At 38.8% G+C, this 21,074-nt stretch overlaps 1 protein-coding gene across 2 annotated transcripts in view; it reads left to right on the top strand.

The window, feature by feature from the left end:
- Positions 1 to 21,074, top strand: part of loxl3b (lysyl oxidase-like 3b) — a 42,241-nt gene that overhangs the window by 16,853 nt on the left and 4,314 nt on the right. Inside the window, exons 5-10 of one of the 2 annotated variants that reach the window (XM_041812363.1) lie at positions 4,398 to 4,605; positions 4,759 to 4,939; positions 10,761 to 10,915; positions 13,325 to 13,495; positions 14,085 to 14,240; positions 17,851 to 18,010. In XM_041812363.1, coding sequence (XP_041668297.1) covers positions 4,398 to 4,605; positions 4,759 to 4,939; positions 10,761 to 10,915; positions 13,325 to 13,495; positions 14,085 to 14,240; positions 17,851 to 18,010 — 1,031 coding nt within the window. The remainder of the gene's footprint in view (positions 1 to 4,397; positions 4,606 to 4,758; positions 4,940 to 10,760; positions 10,916 to 13,324; positions 13,496 to 14,084; positions 14,241 to 17,850; positions 18,011 to 21,074) is intronic. The other variant, XM_041812362.1, reaches the window with a different exon arrangement.

The following is a 21,074-nucleotide window of genomic DNA, read 5'->3' as shown; positions in this document are numbered from 1 at the left end:
TATAAGATCAAACCACTAATTGGAGCGCGAAGTTTGATGGGTACTTAAGGTTCCCATTTCCTTTCAGTCTGCTCCACTTAAACACCTACACTTTTTGCCCTTTGAAACTGTCACGTGTCCACGGCGGTACACCTTTACATCTCTAGTACCGTATATACAAGAGAAAATAAGTTAAAGATAATCTTATTCCTTTTATTATTCATTCACTGTACATTATACGTGTTATCAAGAATCATTGCCCTTGAAATTGAATTGGATGCCTCTTGCTATTAGAATTGTTGTTCTAACTGATCACTTTGCAACTTGGAGTGTTGTCCTAGTGGACGTATCTGTCAGGTTAAAGATGTGGTACTAGGCGTACCCATCTGGCCTTACAGGGTTGGAGCAAGACACACTAGAGTCCATTGATTGTCCATTGTGCTAAATAGTCATCTTCCCATGCAAAAGGACAAAGTAAGCCATGCTTAAATATCCTGTATTTTTAAGAGAGCCCTGTAAGCGTGCAGATGGCTGTGGATCAGACAAGCTAGATCAGGGTTAGCTGTACCAAACCGCACCAACGACCCAAACTAGACCACATAGTGGAAATGCACCTTGTTATCATAGATATGGAGATAGAGCACCTGTTCCTACATAATCCTCTCTTAAACAGCTAGCAGGATACCTCTAGGTTGCAGACATTGACAGAGTGAATTAATGTGGCTCAAAGGCGGTCAACGTGCTAGACACTGAATAGTTGAAATAGCTCTGTAAAGTGATGAACATTGGTGACCTAAAGTCTGTAACATAATATAGTGAAGACTTGAGGAATGTCAAAAATGTTATTCACCTCTGACCCTCCAGTTCTTTACCTGAGAGACGTGTATGTGTGCAGCTCAGGAACCTCTCTGTGTGTTTATATATGCAGCCTGTGTGTTTGCATGCAGTCTCTCTCCTGTATGTGATAGAATTTGGCTGTCTCACTGTTGCAGACGTCTGAAAAGGCGAGCGGCTGAGAAGCTGTCCAGGCCAAAGGTTAATGTTTCAGCTGGTGGAAGGTACACTGTCAGAGAGAAACCCACCGTCCACCTCCGCCTGCTCGCTGTTTACTCTAGACTGACAGTGGGTTTCCTGTTGGAGTAGAAAATAACCATCCAGCTCCTGGTTACCAGCTAGATTACCACTTCCCCTCTCTCTAATATCATATCATTATGATGTGCAGCATGTGAATGGGTTTTTAGATTTTATTGTATCCTCCTAAAACTTGTGGTTGCATTGGGTGGAGGTTCTGTTTTCTTTTCACTCGTGTTTCTTTTTGGATTTCGATCATTTTTACTAACATAGAGCGGACGGTCAAAGCTGATCTATTCAAGGCCAGAAAAAACTTCTTAAATGTGCATTTTAAGTGTTATTTAATTCAATAACCAGAGAAGAATCTCTTTCTTTTTCTGTCAGTATAAACAAAGTTTATTGGGTGTTTTATTGTGCAGATTTTTGGGGGCCTTTTTCATCTGTCAGCTTTGACATCAGTCTGTGCTTTGTTTCCAGGGCTTGGTTTTTATACCTTTTAGACCTTCTTTATCTTATGCAATCTAATCCCATTCCATATGGCATGCTTTTTGGCAGAAGGCAGTAAATTTTCCATGGTTGTTCAACATAAGTCAAGTTTCCAGGGCTCATTGATTTCACATAATGAGGGAGAAAAGCTGTCAAAGTTGTCCTCCTGAAAAAACACTGCAAGATCCACAATGCTTTCCAAGTAGCTTACAGCTTTCATCAAGTCAAAACAAGAAGCTAGCAGCACAGGTGGATGGAGCTGGGCAAGTCCCTACTTGTCATCTTTTGTTACTGCTTTGATTTAAGAGCCCCCTAGTGGCAGAATTTACAAAGTGCATTTTATTAACCACACTTTAGATTTAAATCAGATTTAAGCTCTCTGATCCTAAAAACACTAAAGAAACCACTCACATAGATTGTGTGATATAATCATGCTTTAATCATTTTACCAACCCTGATGATTTTAGCATCCTCTCTGAACAAAAAGCAGTGCCATGCATCCATAAAAATTATTTTTTAACTTGAGGTGCACATTGAAACAGAAACCAGTAGCATAGTTTTACTAACATACATACATATGACTGTACTTTACATCTCATAAACTATATAGCAAAAGGTATATGGACACCCAAACATAAATGCAATTTACATCCATCCCAAAGGTGATGGAGGAGACTATGAAAAACAGTCTTGGGCCAAATTTAAGCAAGAATGAGTCCAAAGTCTGTGTCCACATACTTTTCAGCTATGCACTTTTTATGAGCTTGAGTTGGTGTAATGAAATAACCAAAGCCTGAATTTAAGTGACTATTTCTGTGTGAAATTTTGTGTTTTTAATGTTGTGTAAAGCAGGGGTTCTCAACATTGGGGTCGGGACCCCATTGGGGTTTGCAAGACACTGAGAGGGGGTGTCCAGATGCCTTAAAAAACTATGAACATGTTTGATTTACACTGTTGCCACTTTACATCAAGTTTGCCAATTTTTACCTATTTTTATCACTTTTTCCCTCCAATTTGTACCAATTTTAACACATTTTTGCAACTTGAAACCCATTTTTTGTCAATTTTAAACCCTTTCCATCACTTTTTCTGCCTTTTTTTTGTCACTTCTGAACCAAATCTTGCAACTCTCTGCCTATTGTTGGCTCTATTGACACATTAATGCCCCTAGAAACCCCCTTTACGGCTTTTTGAGACACATATCACGATTAGATATGCCCATTTTTGCCAGTTTCGTACTTTTTTCTTCCTTAGCTAACCCTTTTTGGCCAGATTATATGAATTTTAATCCTATTTCACCAAATTTTCACCTAATTTTGCCACTTAACGCCATTTCAGCCACTTTTGAATCCCTTTTTACCACTTGATATGTCCACTTCAATCTATTTTTGGCAGCTCTAACCCATTTCTGCTATTTTTAAAATCCAATTTCACCACCTTTCCCACCATTTTTTGCCATTATTAACCCATTTTAGGTGTTTTTAACATATTTTGATTCTGTTTTTAACCAAAGGATTAACATTTTTACGAGGGCTACTTACTACACTAATGAATTAAAATTGTTTCTTTGATAAGAGTGGTTATGATTTAGGTAAAATATAACATACCACAGCTTAACTTTACAGTGGACCATGATTTTGCTGGCCCCCAGTTTGGCTGGGCTACAGAAAGCTCTCCCATTTTTTCCCCCCTAATGGGCAGCCTTGTCTCCACATGACCATTCTTGGCTTCTCATAGCTGTGTTCAGCCACCTTCAGGTACAGTGGGGGTCCCCGGTCTCTCGCACCTTTATTTTGGGGGCCGCGGACTGAAAAGGTTGAGAACCCCTGGTGTAAAGGATGTGTCACTTTAACCAAATCCTCTGAAAGCTGTTATTTTGTTTGTACTTGTACACATCCTTTGAATCGGTGTAATTATAGCTCAAAATGTCACTGCTTTTGCTGTTATTTTCCACTTTGTCTCGCTGTGTTCTTCCAACTGTGAAGTCTAACCATGTTTACCTTACAGGCCGACATCCAAAGCTAAAGCTTACTCTAAGTCTAAACAGAGCAGCCCAAGCCAAAGGTAATCTGAGGATAAACTATTCAGTGGGTTCATTAAAGCTAAGATAAGACCCACACACATGCTGCATCCAAAATGTACACTGATAAGAACATCTGGGAGGTTTCTGCAAAAGTGTTGGATGTGCATAAGAACAGGAATAGTTTATTCTCTTAAACACCACTATGCCCTGTTCTGTAGCTGCTTAAGACTGCCCATCATGTTAAGCCCAGTTTAGACCAAAGATTCTGGGATTCTAAGACTGTTTCCGATGTTGCAAGGGCTAGTAGTGAACTGAGCCGTTGCAGCTTGAATCAGGCTAGTAGATGGTGTTGTCATCATCAATTCCCCGGCTGAAATGCAGTATCGGCAGTTTGTGTTTTCTCTGCATGTTTGAGGGGACACCTATTCTACAATTGATAAAACTCTAATCTTTACACTATGAGTGGAAGCAGAAGCACCGAGAGCTGTTGAAAGATGGTATTGTTTCCAGATGCAGCGGTGACAACCTACAGTCTCAGAACATTACAGAGCAGCTGTTGCAAGATTGAACTCTTCTAATCACAAATTTTTGGTCTGGCCTGGGCTTAAAAAATCCTAAGTTGTTAAAAAAAGGTTTAGGGTGACTTAACTGGAAGGTTTTGGTAAAGGATTTACCATTCAGATAACTCAAATTTTGTGAGTTATTGATACTTTTGCGTATTAAATTCGTAAAAATTACACAGAAATTTTTAAGTTTAAGGCAAAGTTAAGTGATTAAAAGTAAAAATACAGTCTGGATTGGAGGCACAGCTCATGCTTTCTGTCTCTGCTCTTTGCAGGTTGTATTTGGAGCGTCAGAAGAACTACTTTCACATCCACTCAGTGGCATGTACGGGCACAGAGGTCCACCTGGCAGCCTGCCCGTTGGAGTTCAGCAAGCCAAACGCCACGTCCACTTGTCAGGGAGGCATAGCGGCTGTTGTCAGCTGCATGCCAGGACCACAGTTCATGCAGAACAGCGGATTAAAGAAGAAACTCAAAATTTCAGTAAGGCTGCCTTAAACTAACTTTATAACAAAACTAGGCATGCTTTGGCATAGATAGCCTTAACAATAAAAGCAAATCAGTGTATATGTAGACGTAGGGTTACTGAGAAGTAGAAGATTTGACTGATGAGATTTTAAAATTGTTTTTGTCTAGAGCAATGTGAGGCTGAAGGGAGGCGCTAGGGTTGGCGAAGGACGTGTGGAGGTGCTGAAAGACAACGAGTGGGGAACAGTGTGTGACGATCGCTGGAACCTGCAGTCGGCCAGCGTCGTCTGCAGGGAGCTTGGCTTTGGGAGTGCAAAGGAAGCTCTGACTGGAGGCCGCATGGGACAAGGTAGAGAACAAGAGGGAGAGACATGTTTGTTGTATTTTCCTGTAATTCCCAGCCTATATCAAAGACTAAAAGATTGTTTTTATAATGGTAAAATCTAAGAAAAACCCTGATTATTATTTAATACAAGCCAGTCTGAATACATTTATTGATAAAGTATTTAAACTTCTTTGGTCTAGGCAAGCACGAAAACTGATTCTGATCAGACTTTACATTTAACACATTTTAGATATGGACTGGAAGTGAAAAAACAAAAGATTTTTCCAGTTTCATACAAAAGTGGTTGACAAAATTAAGATTGATATTGTCAAACCTTTACTCCAGTGATACACATGTGGCTCTTTTGTGATGATTTGTGGCTCTTTTATGTCTTAATTTGAAATATTATTCCCTCAGAAAACCTAAAAAAAAAAAGGAAACTTTGACTTGAGAAGCCATCCATTGCAAGTCACAATCAGTTTGTTTCCCACACTTCTAAAGTTGGCTTTAATTGTCAACTTTTATATTTTTGTCTGTATATTTCCATTGCCCATATTTGCAATTTTTTTGCCAATTCTTCCATTTTTTTCCATTTTAAATCCATTTTCGCTGCTCTAAGCCCACTTTTGCAGCGTCTTTTTTTTCACTTTTTGCCAATTTGTAATACTTCTAACCCCCTTTTGCTATTTGCAATTTTTCCCTTTTTTGCTGTTTTTTTTGGCCACTTTTCATCCATTTAAGCTGCATTTTGCCACTAATTGCCACTCTTTTCAGCATTTTTGCCATTTTTTACTGCTTTCTGCCCATTTTTCCTACCTTCTTGCCTGTTTAAGTCATTTTTGCCATGTTTTTGGTGTTTTTTGACCATTTTTGCCACCTGTTACATATTTTTTGGTAACCTCTCACCTATGTTTGCCACCTCCTGCACTTTTTTGCAACTTTTTTCTTCCCACTTTTCACCCAGTTGTTGCCATTTAATGCCCACCTTGCTCCTTTTCGACCGTTTTTGACACTTTTTTTTTGCTGCTTTTCAACCTTTTTGCCACCTTTACCTTATATTTTATTTCCACTTTTACCCATTTTTGTCACTTTTCGCAACTTATATTGTGGCTCTTGCAAAGACATTTCTCAACAATTTGGCTCTTTGGTTCAGCAGGGTTGAGTAACACTTTTTTACTCTGAAGGTTTACCTGGAAGACACAATTTCATAAGTTTCAAGCTATCATTATTGTATCCTTGAATGTTTATGCAAGTTCAAAAAGGTTTCTTAGCCCAAAAGAGACATAGATACAGAAAAAAGACATGAATTAAGATTGCAATCATGTTTGAATAGCAAGTAAGAAAATAGTCCTGGTGGCAAATGAGAAAACCGTAATTAAGCTTTCAATTAATCTCTTATGAAAGAGTTTTAAGATTCTGGTCAGACTGTAAACAACGTTCAGCACATGGTAAGGAAGGTTAACTGGTATGAGGGTTATTCTAGCTAAACTGGAAGTCCAGAAATGCTTACCATCAAACATTCAAAGACTAAATCTCTCTTAACTCCTTCACTAGAGGCAGGATGTGCCTGTTACTATCTCCAGAGCAGGGGTTCAGTCATCAGCTGTTTATCTGTTTTATCTCTCAGGTCATCTTACGACCCCACAGGACTGATAAGCTGCTCTCAACAAGTCCACATTCCTGAACGGATGCTTCTGTTGGCGCTTATTTTAATAAGTGAAGGAATGCATGCGTGACCAAAGTAAAGACAAACGGACTAAAAAACATGAAAGGAAGAAAGTTTTCTGGGGCCCATCAGAGTGAATTAACGTACTGTTCATGTTCTCATAAGGCTAATACAGTGATAGAGAAATAAAAGAGGATAAGAAATGGAAAGATTTTCTTTTCACAAATGTTAACACCACAGTCAGGAAACTAAAAATGTTTAATAGTTAGAAATACTGACACCAATGCTGATGTCTTGCAGGTAAAAACTTCCAAATTCTTATCATACTTGATTGATTTATGAGAAGATGCATTAGGTAAAATGCAGAAAAGTCAGCTTATCCTCCTGAGCGGCCTTATTTTCACCCTAATTCTGATCTGAGCTTTTAAATCTCACTCCCAAAACTGTCTTGAGTTTTCGGTTGTATTATTCCTGGCGGCCATCTGCCTTCTCTCAAATAAGGTTTGTCTTCTTGTCATAACCTGTCACATGCCAAGAAAAAGAGCACCGATTGCTTTATCTCCTCCATTGTTTCTCTTTGCTCACTGTTTTGCGCTCCCATTTGGTAAATTATTTGCTATCTCAAGCTATCACAATACGCAGCTTCCACTATCTGGCTTTTAACCCTGACCACCACGTAGGAGTACGATTGGCTGTGGAGATGCAACCAAGATCAGAGTGAACCATGCCAGACTGTACCAAAATAAATCAAACCAAACCAGACCGGCTTCTGGAATCAAACCAGACCAGACCGGCTTCTGGAAATACAGCTTACTTATCCCACACAGTTTAACTTTCATTTAACGGCTCGTCTTCTGCATGCTTTATTCCTGAGTGAGTGTCAGGCTTTATTTCAGATCATAACACCATCTGTGTTATTCCGGTAAGGCTTTGGAACTTTTCATGTGAAAGTGAGTTATGAGATTTTAAAAGTCCATCTTGTTCTAGAACACACCTGGCCTCCACATGAGTGACAGTAAATCATGAGATGGTTGGAACTTAACAAACCTCAGCGCCTAAATACCCAGAGTATAAAAGTTAAATATGTTGAATATAACCCTGCTTTAATCCTGTGTTATTTAAATATATCAGTACTTATCCCAAATATTAATACTAGAACTGTATATTGGACAAAACAGACACTGCGATAGTTTTTCTTTGTCATAGTCAGATTTTAAATATAAACCTGAGCAACCGTCTGACAGCAGATCCGACTCAGAGACACGAAGGGAGGAAGAGACAGAACCAGCTCAGCTGGCAGCTGAGATCAGGAGAGCAGGGTGGAGCTTTCTTCCAAGCGGGGAGGGTCAACCCAACCTTGGAGCAGAGCGAACTCCCCACATGACATCATGATAGGAAAATCTGAGAACGGCTTGTTTCAGCACACAGAAATAGAGAGGGAGAGGGGGGAAGGGAATGGATTTTTCTGATTCTTGGGGGGGGTTGGGGACAGGACAGGGGCACATATTTTTGTTAGAAAAGCCTGAAAAAGTGTTTTTTGCATAAATTGACCTTTAAAGTTAACTGATGGTTTAAATAATACTACACACACTGAAGCTCTGTGCTCTAACTAATGGGGCGTTTCCACTATGACTTTTGGTTTTGTCATGTTCCAGGTTTTGATTTGTGATGTTCCTCAGTTTTTTTCAGTGTTTTCCTGTTTATTCTTTGTTATTTCAATGTTTCTAGTTTTATTTTGTCTTAGGTTTCCTTAGATTTTTCCTAGTTTGTACTTTATGGTATTTGAGTGTTGGCATTTGTTCCCTGTCCCCTGTGTTTCATGTCTAGTTTAACTCCCTGTGTTTGTATTTGTTTCCATGCTCCCCTCCTAGTGTTTCTTATGTATATCTTCCTCCTTGTCCAGTGTTCTTGTGCTTTGTGAAGTTTCCTGTTTTATTTTGTAGTTGCTTTCCCTTGTGTGTGTTTCCTTTTACTTCCTGCCTGAGTTTCCCTTCACTTTGATTACTCTCACTAGTTTCAGCTGTGTCTCATTGTCCTCACCTGTTTCCCTGTGTCTGATCACTCCCTGTGTATTTAGGTTCTTTGTTTCTCCCTTTCTGGTGTCAGTTCATTGTTTGCTGTTTGATGTTTCCTGTGAAGTCTTCCTCGTATTCTGGATTTTTGTAACCTGGTTTGTTATTTTGGTAAAGTAAGTTTTGTTGGAGTCTTTTTTCCTTGGGATTTTAGTTAATTAAATTTATTCTGTTTTTATCTGCACTGCACTGCAAGTACCCACATTAGCACATGACTCCATCCCCCACTCCTGACCCCATAACGCTGTGGCCCCAAGGGACATTCCCAAGTCAAGTGTTGAATCTTTTCAACAAAAACCTGCACTTCATGTGGTGTATTTACTAAGCAGTAAAACTCTGTTCATTTCATAGATGAATTTCAAATAATGAGGGAGAAAAGCTGTTAAAAGTGGCCTTCCTTGTAGACAACGTGAGCGGTCCCAGGATGCTTTTAGAGTAGCTTGTGACGCCACTCAGGAAGGCCACTTTTAACTGCTTTTCTCCGTCATGGTTTGAAATTCGTCAATGAAACGAGAATGGTGGTTTAGTGATGACGTAAGACTAAACTCAGGCTTTTTACCAGATTTAATCTCATCTTAGTGTTTTCAAACTCTAGCAGTTATACTTCATGTTGGGACCAATCTTCTCAGCTGCTTTTTTGTCTGTTCTGGATACTCACACACTTCAGTATCACACATTTTTCATATTAATTTCTTTGGCTGGCTGCAGACTGAGTGGAAATTTGGCAGAGAAGCTAAAACGACTCAAATTTCCTCACTGAAGGATGAAAGCAGCCTGGGAGGATTTTAGAGATTGGTGCAGCTGTGTGAAGGGGTTTCATAAAGAAGTAATTTGATAAAACTTTCTGCAGCTCTCATGAAGCACCACACATAAGGCTGCTCCAAAAAGAGGAAATTTGTTAAACTAGCTTTTGTCTGAGGAAAATCACTCAGAAGTGTCAGTTTTTGCAGCTCAGCCATCTTTCCTCGATCTTATCTGTGACTAATCATCCTCTAGCCTAGCTTTTTTCTGCCCAAACCATCATTTGCACAAAGGAACAAGTGAGTGAGACAGATCCTTCTTTCCTGTTTTAGAATAACAGCAGGAAGACTGGGAGTGTGGGAGTTTTGTAGAAATATCTTTATGTTAAATTTTGGACTTACTGCAAAAGATTTTTCTAGTTTGAAGAAGCGCCAAAGCATAAACAAAAATGTAGATTATGAGTCAGATTTCACTAAAAGTTGCTGCAATCATATGATTAGAATTATTGTATCAGGACGTCTCTGGTGGAAATATTACTGTAACTAAATTCTCCCTGTACCAGATGAAAGTGTTGTGTGAGTGCTGTCATGTATGTCGGAATAACAGCTCAATATTCAAATATTTATTTTAGTGGAGGTGTTTCCTCATTGGCGATTCCTCTGAGGTGTGTGTAGATTTTAGGTAAACTGCTCCAAGATTCCACTGCAGAGGGAACAAGCAGCCTTTGACGTGCAGCTCGGGTGGGGATGTCTGCGCTCACGTGTGCACGTTTTGATTACTACCGCAGAGGAAGTGAGCGGAGGAGACTCTGAGGCAGCAGCAGCAGACCTGCTCAGTGTTCAGGGGAATGTCAGACCACCACCTAGCTGAACCGCTCCAAGACGCATTCCTGAATGTTGGAAGCAAGCCCCACTGACTCAGAAACTTCATATTACAGTCGTCTTACGGTTCTGCTTCATGGGCTGAGTTTGTTAGCAGTGGCAGACATGTATACCTCAGTGTCATCAGCATAGCAAGGATATGAAACATGTATTTTTTTCGAAAGACAGGACCAAGAACAGAGCCTTGAGGAACTCTTACATTCTCCGATTCGTAAATGGAAGATTTACCAGTAAATTGCTTACATTGCTTCAGTCTAACAATAAGGAAAGAAATCTGAGATATTTACAGTTTATTCTGCAGCTCCTTCGAGTGCAGCAAGTTGGCCTGGATTATTTTAAAGTGATCCAATCAACTCATTAAAGGATCCGTGCTCAAAAAAAGCTTAATTTAATGTTTCCCCAACAAGATAACTGGTGCTTATAATTTAAAAAAAGTCACCTAAAAGGCTCTGTCTGTATCTGTACCTGTCCATCTGTCTATCCAGGTATGGGTCCGATCTACATGAACGAGGTTAAGTGTCACGGCCTGGAGAAGTCCATCTGGAGCTGCCCGTTCAAAAACATCACATCTGAGGACTGTCAGCACATGGAGGACGCTGCTGTCCGCTGCAACGTGCCCTACCTCGGACTGGAGAACTCGGTCAGAGCTGAAACTTCATATTGAATCTTAATTGACCCTTTATTAAACCCCATCTCTCCGTGGTTGCCATTACCAGTTTAAATCAAACTCTTCTTATTTAAAACAACTGAAAATACCCCAAAATTTGACTCAATTATATTTAGATTTTATTGATATGGTTGTTTAATAAATTAAAAGGATAAAGACAAAGATACAGATGCATGGATACGACAGAAAATCTCTAAAACTGTGTTAGAATAATTTTAAATATTACAGATACCTGATGCTAATTATTACCTGTCCTCTCAATGCACACACAGAGCTTGTTTTACAAAAAGAGTAAAATTACATGTGATGTACATCCAGATCTGTTCCACTAAACCAGCATTAACATTAAGTAAGCAAGCAAGCTGATGTCCACACTAGTTAGGAAAGTAACATTACATTATCATTTGTTATAAATTTTATTTAACCCTTTTTTAACCAGGAAAAACCTCATTGAGATCAGAAATCTTTTTCAAGCATGTCCACCAAGTCAGGCAGCACAGTTAACAAAGACACAAACAGACAATGAGCAGTCTTTCATACAGAATAATAGCAAACTAGAGAACATGAAATAATTAAATGTGGCAAATATTTACCACATTCATAAAAAAGACCAAAGGTCAGGTAGAACTTACACAAACCGAGCACCTGCCTCCAGATCATCCAGCAGCCTCTTAAAGGTGTCAAATAAGAAAACACAGTTGTTCCAGCCAAAGGGAGCAGTAAATTTATCATTCTGCTAACAATGCTATCAATGTAACATTTGTAATTTTGCCATTAAATAGTCTTATAGCTATGTAACATTACCAGAACTCTACGTCAGGAGTTCTCAACATTGGGGTCGGGACCCCATTGGGGGTCGCAAGACACTGAGAGGGGGTCTCCAGATGCCGTAAAAAACTAAAAACACTTTGAATTACACTGTTGCCACTTTACACAAATTTAGCCAAATTTTTTGTCCATTTTAAACCCTTTCCATCACTTTTTTTCTTCCTGTTTTTGCCATTTCTAAACCAAATCTTGCAACTGCCTATTGTTGGCTCTGTTGACACATTATTGCCACTATTAACCCCTTTTACCACTTGTTAAGCCACATTTCAAAATTTGATATGCCCAGTTTTGCCCATTTCTGACTATTTCTGCCTCAGTTATTCCTTTTTGCCAGTGTATATCATTTTTCATCCCATTTCACCAAATTTCCACCTATTGTTGCCACTCTAACACCATTTCAGCCACTTTCGAATCCCCTTTTACCACTTAATACTCCTTAACTTTACAATGGACCATGATTTTGCTGGCCCCCGGTTTGGCTGGACTCCAGAAAGCTATCCCATTTTCCCCCTCTAATGGGCATGACTATTCCTGAATGTGCACGGCTGTGTCAGCCACCTTCAGGTACAGTGGGATCCCCAGTCTTCGGCACCTTTATTTTGGGGGTCGCGGGCTGAAAAGGTTGAGAACCCCTGCTCTACATAATACCAGGATTATAATGTTTTCTCTTATCTTTAACCATTTTTAAGTATTCTTTGTGATGGCTAATTGGTTAACTTGCCAGTGTGAAATTAGATAAGGCAATATTGTTAAATAACCCCCAGCTTAAGAAACCAGACAAAAATACCCCAAAATTAGTCTTCAGTCACTCTTATCAACTCCCACACTTCTTAACCATGCAGAAGTAATAAGAGACTTCTCCTTAGTTTAAACGTTTGTCTAACCTCGTAATGGTAGCTATGAGAGAGGAGCTCTCTGAATGGTGCTCTGCAGATCAATCAAAGAGGCTTATATGAGGAAATTAATGTTCTATTAACTTGAAAGTTTTTTCAGCAGATGCAGAAAACTGTGTAGATATGATATTTATGCATAAGAAAAAGCTACATAAGATTTGTTTATACAGTTTTTGCTTTTCCATAGGGTAAAAATGTTTATTTGTGTTGCACATAAATGTATTACTCTGCTGCTGTAGATCATTTCTAACATAGATGTAGATCTGATTTTTTTTTTCAAATATCTCACTCAATACTCATTCACTGCTGTCAAGAAAGCAATTCTATAATTTGTCACTAAGTAAAAAGTCCCACATTTTTATTGTCTGATTTTATTCAGTTGCTTTAAGCCTGAACTTTTTATTTTCTTGACAGCACTGATCTCTCTCTAACAGAGTTTTTCTGCTTGTGTAGTTTGTATTCTACCAGATCATACTCATAGATACATTTAAAGGCCGACTGAACAGGATAAAAACTCTGCAAGGGTTCATTTTCATCTCATAGATACTTGACATAATTTTAACAGATCCAAGACCAAAACCGACCTTAAAACAGAGTTTTCATCCAGCCCAGTCCTTGTGTATCTATGTTCTCTTCTCTCTAACCCCTCGGCCTCTCACAGATAAGAATCACAGGCGGTCGGACCCGCTACGAGGGCCGAGTGGAGGTCCTGAGCACTGACTCAAACGGGACTCAGAGCTGGGGTCTGATCTGTGGAGAGACCTGGAACACCAAGGAGGCCATGGTGGCCTGCAGGCAGCTGGGCTTGAACTACGCTAACCAGGGTCTGAAAGTAGGTTATTAACCCCAAACTAGGTCTAACTCTCTTCAGCGGCTGGTTTCCTTTTAGTGTATTAGACATATGAACTCAACATGTACTGTCATAATGAAATCAGAGCGGATTTTCTCTGAGTACACTTTATTTTGTCAGGATTTTGCATCCAGGCATAGTCAGATTATAAAATGAGATTTAACATGCATATGTACTGAGATACGTTCAATAAATCTGGCTTATTTTGGAACATTCTGGAACATTTAAGTGTTAATATGAGACAGTACATTCTGGGTTCCATATGGTCAATGCGTCTTTTCCTTCATGTAGAAACACGATGCTGGTTTCTGGTCTCCTCTCTGTGGCCAGACCAAAGTGGTCACACATGAAGTTTCTAATCAAACTAAAAAAAACTCACCACTAAAGCCAAGTGGTGACCTCATCTGGAAACCACGCTGACATTTTCCACGACTAGAAAAGCCTAACCAAACCGCCGCTTCAGTGAAACATCCTCCACTGCCTCAGGACGGTTTATGAACAATGATGGTTAGAGCTCAGACAGGACAGGAAGTATGTCCCTTCACTGACTCCCAGCAGGACGTCTCTGCAGATCCGGATAGTGGGCGGCCGCAGCACTTATGAGGGCCGGGTGGAGGTTCAGGTGGGGTCCAAGTGGGGCACAGTGTGCAGCACAGGCTGGACCACAAGGGAAGCCATGGTGGTTTGCAGGCAGCTAGGGCTCGGATACTCCATGCATGCCATCACTGTAAGTAAGACCAAAGCTTTTTTGTGAGGGATTGTTTCTGCAGTGGGACATAATGGTTCTTTTTTTATTGTCTGCGGGAAAAACAAACAAAAACAACAGCATGACAACCTCTTTGTTGTGACATTAAACAACAGTAACCAAAGAAGGCTTAAGAAGCTGACTTTAACCCTTCGGCATCCCTTTAAACGACTGCACACATATATCCCTGGGTGACATTTCCTGCATCTTCTTTAAATGCTAATATTTATAATTTGTATATATTTTTTTTAAATGTTTTGTTTTGCTTTTTGTTATCACCTGCAGTTCTGATCATGTCATAGCAAATTTTTGGTCATTTTCAGGATTTTATTTGTTTTTAACCCTTTCAATGCAAATGTTTTCAATTTTCAATTCAGCAGAATGGGGTGTTTTCCATATAAGAAATGCTAAGTGGATTTTTTTTAATTATTATCAAAGATGTTCATAAGTCAGCAATTACCACCAAAATCGAGTTTAATGCATTTTCATTTTTTTTGTACAGTGTTCAGAAATTGGTGGAAATTATGCAAAAGATGGACCCCTAGGAAACATTTTGACCCCTACTTTATATGATTGTATTCATAATTTGTTTTTATTTTTTAATTGATTTTTTTTTTTTTTTTTTGTAATTACCTCAAGTTCTAATAATGACATCATTTGAAATACCTGATACTCTAAGTTTTTGATTTCCTTTTTTGAGATTTCTAAACATTGGGTTTTAATGCCGTTTGGCAGCGACGGCACTGAACATAGACATACGGCATATCCTCAATGAAGCACGTTGGAGTGGTGTTTCAGAGATGCAATTTCTCATATCTAACATGCGAAACCCAAGTTTACATTCATATCAACACCCACAGATGTTTTTTATTTCATTTCTTTATGCCTTTATTTCACAGAGCTATAAAAAAAATCCCACTGTAAGTGTGTCTTTTAAGTGCCCTACGGACACACACTTGGCCCAAAAAGGATAATGGCGCCATCTAGTGGTTAGGAGTAAAATTGCAAGTCTAAGGTCCCCCTTCAAAATTACATCACAGATAATGGCAGTAACAGTGATACAAGGTATTGCAAATTTGCGATCAAAATAAGCAATTATAATGGGTTTAAATGGGGACTTTCTGTCCCCAAGGGACACCAACGTGAGTATTTGAGCAAAAATACACATGCTCCACAACACAAACTGGTTCAAGAATTCCAATACAGAACGCAAAGAATGTGCCTAGGTATACCTAAAGGTTAAGAAAGAAAATGCCGTTCTGTATGTTTAAAAGTTCTAATAGCATGTGAGCATCAGGTAATTACTTTATTTTGCTGCTTGCTGCATCCTTGAAATTTTTTATTCTCTTCTCTGTGAATTTTGGCTTCCTGTGTAGACTGTATTGATTTACAGTATAGGTTCTTTGCAGTCATCTAAGTCTTTCCATGGAAAAAAAGGTAGTCAACAAACATTTTTAGTCACAGTTTTAGATGACAAAATTACCACTAGCAGGGTAAGAGGTCAAATAATGATTTTGCTCCACAAAAGACTCTTTGATGTGAGACACGGTAGCTAGCTCCTGCTTTCCTTTCCTCTCCTCCATCCTTTGTCGTTATTTAATCCAAATTTAAAAAAGCCAAACTGGTACCATATTAGGGCTGAACAATATGCAAAAATAATCTAATTGCAGTTTTTTTCCCCCAGTATTGCGATTTGATGTATGATTACTACTAGGTACCTCATCTTGTGTATTTTTCAACAAATTCAAGCAACATCACAACCTACTTTTAGTCAAGCAGCATGATTTGACTTTCTAGTGAGTGCTTAGCTAGAAAGCCCCATATGGATCAATGCATTTATGAAGCAGTTAATCCATAGAAGTAGAATCTGAATAGGAGGGAGCAACAAGCTTTAAGCTATAATAGAGGAGGCTGGGGTGGAGGAGGGTAAGCTTTGCCAGTAGCAGCATGATGCATCAGCATTGATGTAAGCAGGGATTAGGGAGCAGTCTGTCATCTTTAAATGGACTGTTGTGTGCAGAGAAAGAGCTGTGATTGGCTGTGGGAGCTGGGAGGCAATAATTGGTGTCATCTGGCGATCAGCCGATCGTGGCTAGGAGTCTGACATGCGTGAACTTACGCTGCCATCATCAATATTAGATAGAATGAACAAGGGCAGAACAATTAAAAAACATTTAATTAAGAAAAACATGCATAAAAGACAAAAAGAACAATTTTTGTAAACCATTTTATTAAAAAAATGACACTTGAATGTTTGCATAATGTGCATAAAATCTCTGCTGCAGCAGAAAATGAATGTCTTGAACTGGTATTTTGACATACTTCAAGTTAAAGCAGTAATGCAACGTCTGCGATTTGTAAATTTTAACATGCGGTATTGGGATTTAATCTCATTTGCGATTAATTGCCCTATACCAAAATGAAGAGCTATTTAGGAGCCAAACAACCAGCCTTACTGAGCTGAGCCAAATGATCTGGATCTCATTGCAGTAAAAAGACGGCTTTTCGTAAGAAAACTTTACTGAAATAAAGCAGACCGCTTTGTGGAAACAGACCATACATGGACGTTGTGTGACATTTTTTGCCCAGGCTTCAAACTAAGTTTTTTTAATTCCTGCCTGCTGCCATTTGACTGTGCATTTTTTTCTTTTACATTTTTATGTTTTGGATGAAGATTTCACTATTCTAAGACACAAAAGTAGCTTCAGAATGTTTTTATTTTTGCATGGTCTTTTTGGCAGCGTCTCTATATGCAGAAATCACTCCCAAAAAGGAGTTCTCGGCTGCTGCAAAGAACCTCTAACATCCAGTGCAAAATTTCTATCTCAAATAATGCAGTTTGGTGTTTTAAAATCAAAAAGTTTACCATTTAAATAGACCTTTTCATCATTTCAGCACTCAGTTGCATCTCCACAGCCTTCGTTTTTATCCCAGCTCATTGTTGAAGCTCAGCCGTAACTGTTTGGTTTCTTAAACAGCTCACATGAAGTCATTTGGATATTTGGGTGTACTGATACCCACAAATCAAAACACACCACAGTTACAGGGTAAGACTCACTTTGTTATTCTGTGGCTTCTTGAAAACGTTGTAAATCACCGAGTGAAGCAGAAGAAAACTGGCACGTAGGCAGAGGGAAAGTAGGCACATGTAGCTGCAATACAACTGAAACTATGACTTCCAGGATTGTAATTATGGAGTTTAATTTGATGCAATTTAAGGGATTAAAACTCTGACTTTTACTGCTGTATTTGGGTAGCTCAGGTCTTTAAAGCTGTTTAAGATGAAGCTCATGTGTGATCCAAAATACCCAAATTAACTTAATTTTGTGCTCAGTTTCCTGTTAAATTTATGGAACAAAGCAGCCTTCCAGTTCGTGATCAGATCATTGAATCCTTCAGGATCTGAACATTGTTTTTGTCCTCCAGTGATCATAAATTTAGCTTCACTATGTCCTCAGTGAGCAGCCAAACATGACTCATGAACATCTGTTTCTCTCTTCTTCAGCTTTCTAAAGCTCTGCAGCTCTGTGTTTGAATGGTTGTTTTCTGATCAATGCTCTTTGTCTGTTTGCTCTGCTCTGACCCTTCTAAGGAAACGTGGTACTGGGACAGCAGCAATGTGACTGAAATGGTGATGAGCGGGGTGAAGTGCACGGGAAACGAGATGTCTCTGAGTCAGTGTCAGCACCACAAAACTGTCAACTGCCAGAAGTCTGCGGCCAAGTTTGCAGCGGGAGTCATCTGTTCTGACAGTGAGTGACAGAAACGCAAACATTTAGAATTAAATTAGGCTAAAATGGGCTTTTAACTGAGGGTCAAATACAGAAAAATATCAGGGTGACAATCCAACTTTCTCCTCTCTCTTTCTTTCCTCTGTTGGTGTCTGCTGCTTTTCTTCTTCTGCAGGCCATATTTCCATTTTATTATTATTTGCAGCTTTTTTAAAAAGGAAAATGGGATGTCAAAAAGGTATCAGAGGTTAAAAAAAAAAACATTAACATTATTTACTTTGGTAACAGAAACAGAATTATTTTACAAAAAAAAACTACTAGGGTCTAAAATATCAGCCCCCTTTAAAATTGACCTTCTTGTTGAGCCATAGCCCAACTACTTCTGTTCAGTGATGTTCTTTAACTTTGCGATGCTCAAAGGTCATAAAATTAAGTTAAAACGGGGGGGTTATCTCACATTAGCACACAGTCTAAAAAAACTTCAGTAGGGTTTGAGCTGTCACTGGAGAAAGCATCATGGCAGAAACAAAAAAAAATAGTTAAAACTGGAGAAAAAGAATCGTGCTGTTCACAAAGCCTGGCAGAAGTAGGAAGAGAAAGATTTCAAAGACTCTAGAAAGAAAACTAGTGAGAGATTTGTCTAAAGCAGTGGTTCTCAAATGGTGTGACACACTGGTGTGCTTTGAGAATTTGTACAACCATGCCTGATTAAAATAACTGTACAACAGCTAAAGATACTTTAACATATGTTTGCACTGGTATTTTTTTGGATTCTATCAATGATCAAGATAACCACTTTTAAAACTCATAGTATCATAATTATCAAAATGTTCAAAAAGTAGACAATTTCTTAGACAGCTAAATTTTTTTTCTGCAGTATTTTGTGTATTTTCTCACAGTGCCTTTACTTAATATGCAAGTATTTTGGAGAATTTGGTGTAAAAATTACTATAAACAGGTACAAAAAGTTTGGATTGGCTACAGCAGATTGCACAAATCAGCAATTTTGAGTAAGGCTGGTATGACAAAAATGTCAATTTTAGCATTTGTTTATATGCTAAAATTGACATTTATTTAGTTGTTCCCAAATGGTGGAGTGAGGCATGTCTAGGTGTACATTGGTTTTGAATGGATATGAAGATGCCTCGAGATTTTGGCTTGATCTTAGGTGTTCCTTGAGCAAATAATGTTTGAAAATCACTGGACTAAAGACCCCAGAACAACTGCCAAGACACGAGTAAAGGACTCAGCCAAGTCAGGAATTGTAGCTTCAAAGAAGACCATCACTAGAGCCCTGCACGGGAATGGACCAAGAAAAAGTCCACTTCTGCAGAAGAGGCACCTGAAAGCCAGACCGAAGTCTGCTTAGGACAACCTGGAGAAAGATTTTGATACTGGAAGTGTGTCCTTTAGTCAAATGAAACCAAACTAGAGCTCTTTGGTTGTAGAGACGTTGGTGATGTTTGGATAACCCAAAGAACACAGTGAAACATGGTGGGAGGATTATGCTGTGGGGATGCTTTAGTGTGTCTGAAACTGGTAATCTCATAAAGGTGGAATCATGAAGAAATAAGGATTTGTGAAGATTTTGAAAGAAAACCTCAAACAGTCAGCAGTAAAACATGAATCCCATTGAAAATCTGTGAGGTGAACTCAAGACCAAGGTCCATGCCAGAAGACCACCAAATCTGGAGGAGCTTTAACGATTCAGCAAAGAAGAATGGGCTGGGGTTCCTCAGGAGAATGTCTGAGACTTGTTGAAAACTACAACCAATGACTGCAGGCTATGAAAAGAAGACACAACTGATACCAAAATGTTTGGAAAAGCTGTCTAATACAGCCAGGGGCGAGGCACAGGAGGGAAAGGTTACTGATTACCCAGGCCTACAGTAGGGAGGGGCTCTAAAGAGGCCTGCAGTGAAAAAGGTGTTTTTATTTATCTTTCCTTAGCATTTAGTGTCATTATTGAATCAAAAGTGACTACATGGATCGGTCAACAGACTGAAATTAGTATCAAATAGGGTAAAAAACAATACTGGGGCTCTGCTCCTCCCTTAAAAATGTCCAGATGGTGTAGCCCAGTGCTGCAGAATAATACAAAGAAATTTAGTAAAAGTATTGCTTATAAATGGGGAAATGAAAGTTCAAAAGTGCATTAAAATGCAGAGATATTCGTAAAAATGAGGCAACATTTGCTGCTTGGCTAGCCGGTTAAGGGGGGCCCTGTGTAATATACTTTCTGGGGGCCCCTTAATCCCCAGCTACGCCCCTGCAAACAGCACTTCACTGAAATTTTCTTAGGGGGGCTATGATTTAGTCCTCAGCTGAGGGTTAAATAAAATGTTTCTCATGGTAAGCTTTGATGGGAAATCAATACAAAGTTGACAGCCGTTTTACTTTAAAGTACCTTATTTATGTCTGCTTGAAAAGATGGCAAAACCAACCATTAATCTCATTTTCAGCTTCACTAATCTGAGTTCACACAATAAACAGATGGAAAATATTTGTTTGCTCTTCTCTGATCATTTATGATCTCCAAGGAAATTTTCACAAAGGCAAAATCCCAAATACAAAACAGACAAAAATCAAGAGCAGTCACTCATTAAAAATATTATTTTATTCTGGCAGCAAATTTAAGCATTAGAGCTGCTTTTATGAGACTTTTTTTTACTGCTACAAAAAGTAAATGAATTGTTTCATTAATACTGAGGTTTAGTTTGAGATTTCCCATATACAGCACCTATAACTTGCTTACATTTGTACATGTGCATGTTGTTGATTCTGTCTGTTTTTGACATCTTTCCTGAAGCATGTCTCATTTTAAAGAGTTGATATTCAGATGCAGATCTGAAGTGCTCAACTAGATAGTGATTTTAATAAAAGTAATACAACTTAACATTCCTTAAGATGTTTATCATTAAGACAAAGTTCACATTGCCAGCTTAACAGTCTTTTTTTTTTTTTTACTTTCCTTTTATTTATTTTTTTAACAGAGAACACAACATTGTCACAGGTGTTACAATTACAAACACAGATCTTTTTCATACAATCTGGAGTACACTCGTACTTTTCTTAATGTTTATAC

The sequence above is a fragment of the Cheilinus undulatus genome, linkage group 18, assembly GCF_018320785.1.
Source record: "Cheilinus undulatus linkage group 18, ASM1832078v1, whole genome shotgun sequence".
Classification (NCBI taxonomy): Eukaryota; Metazoa; Chordata; class Actinopteri; order Labriformes; family Labridae; genus Cheilinus; species Cheilinus undulatus.
The sequence above is the reverse complement of the archived record's forward strand: the minus strand, read 5'-3'. Positions and strand labels throughout refer to the sequence as shown.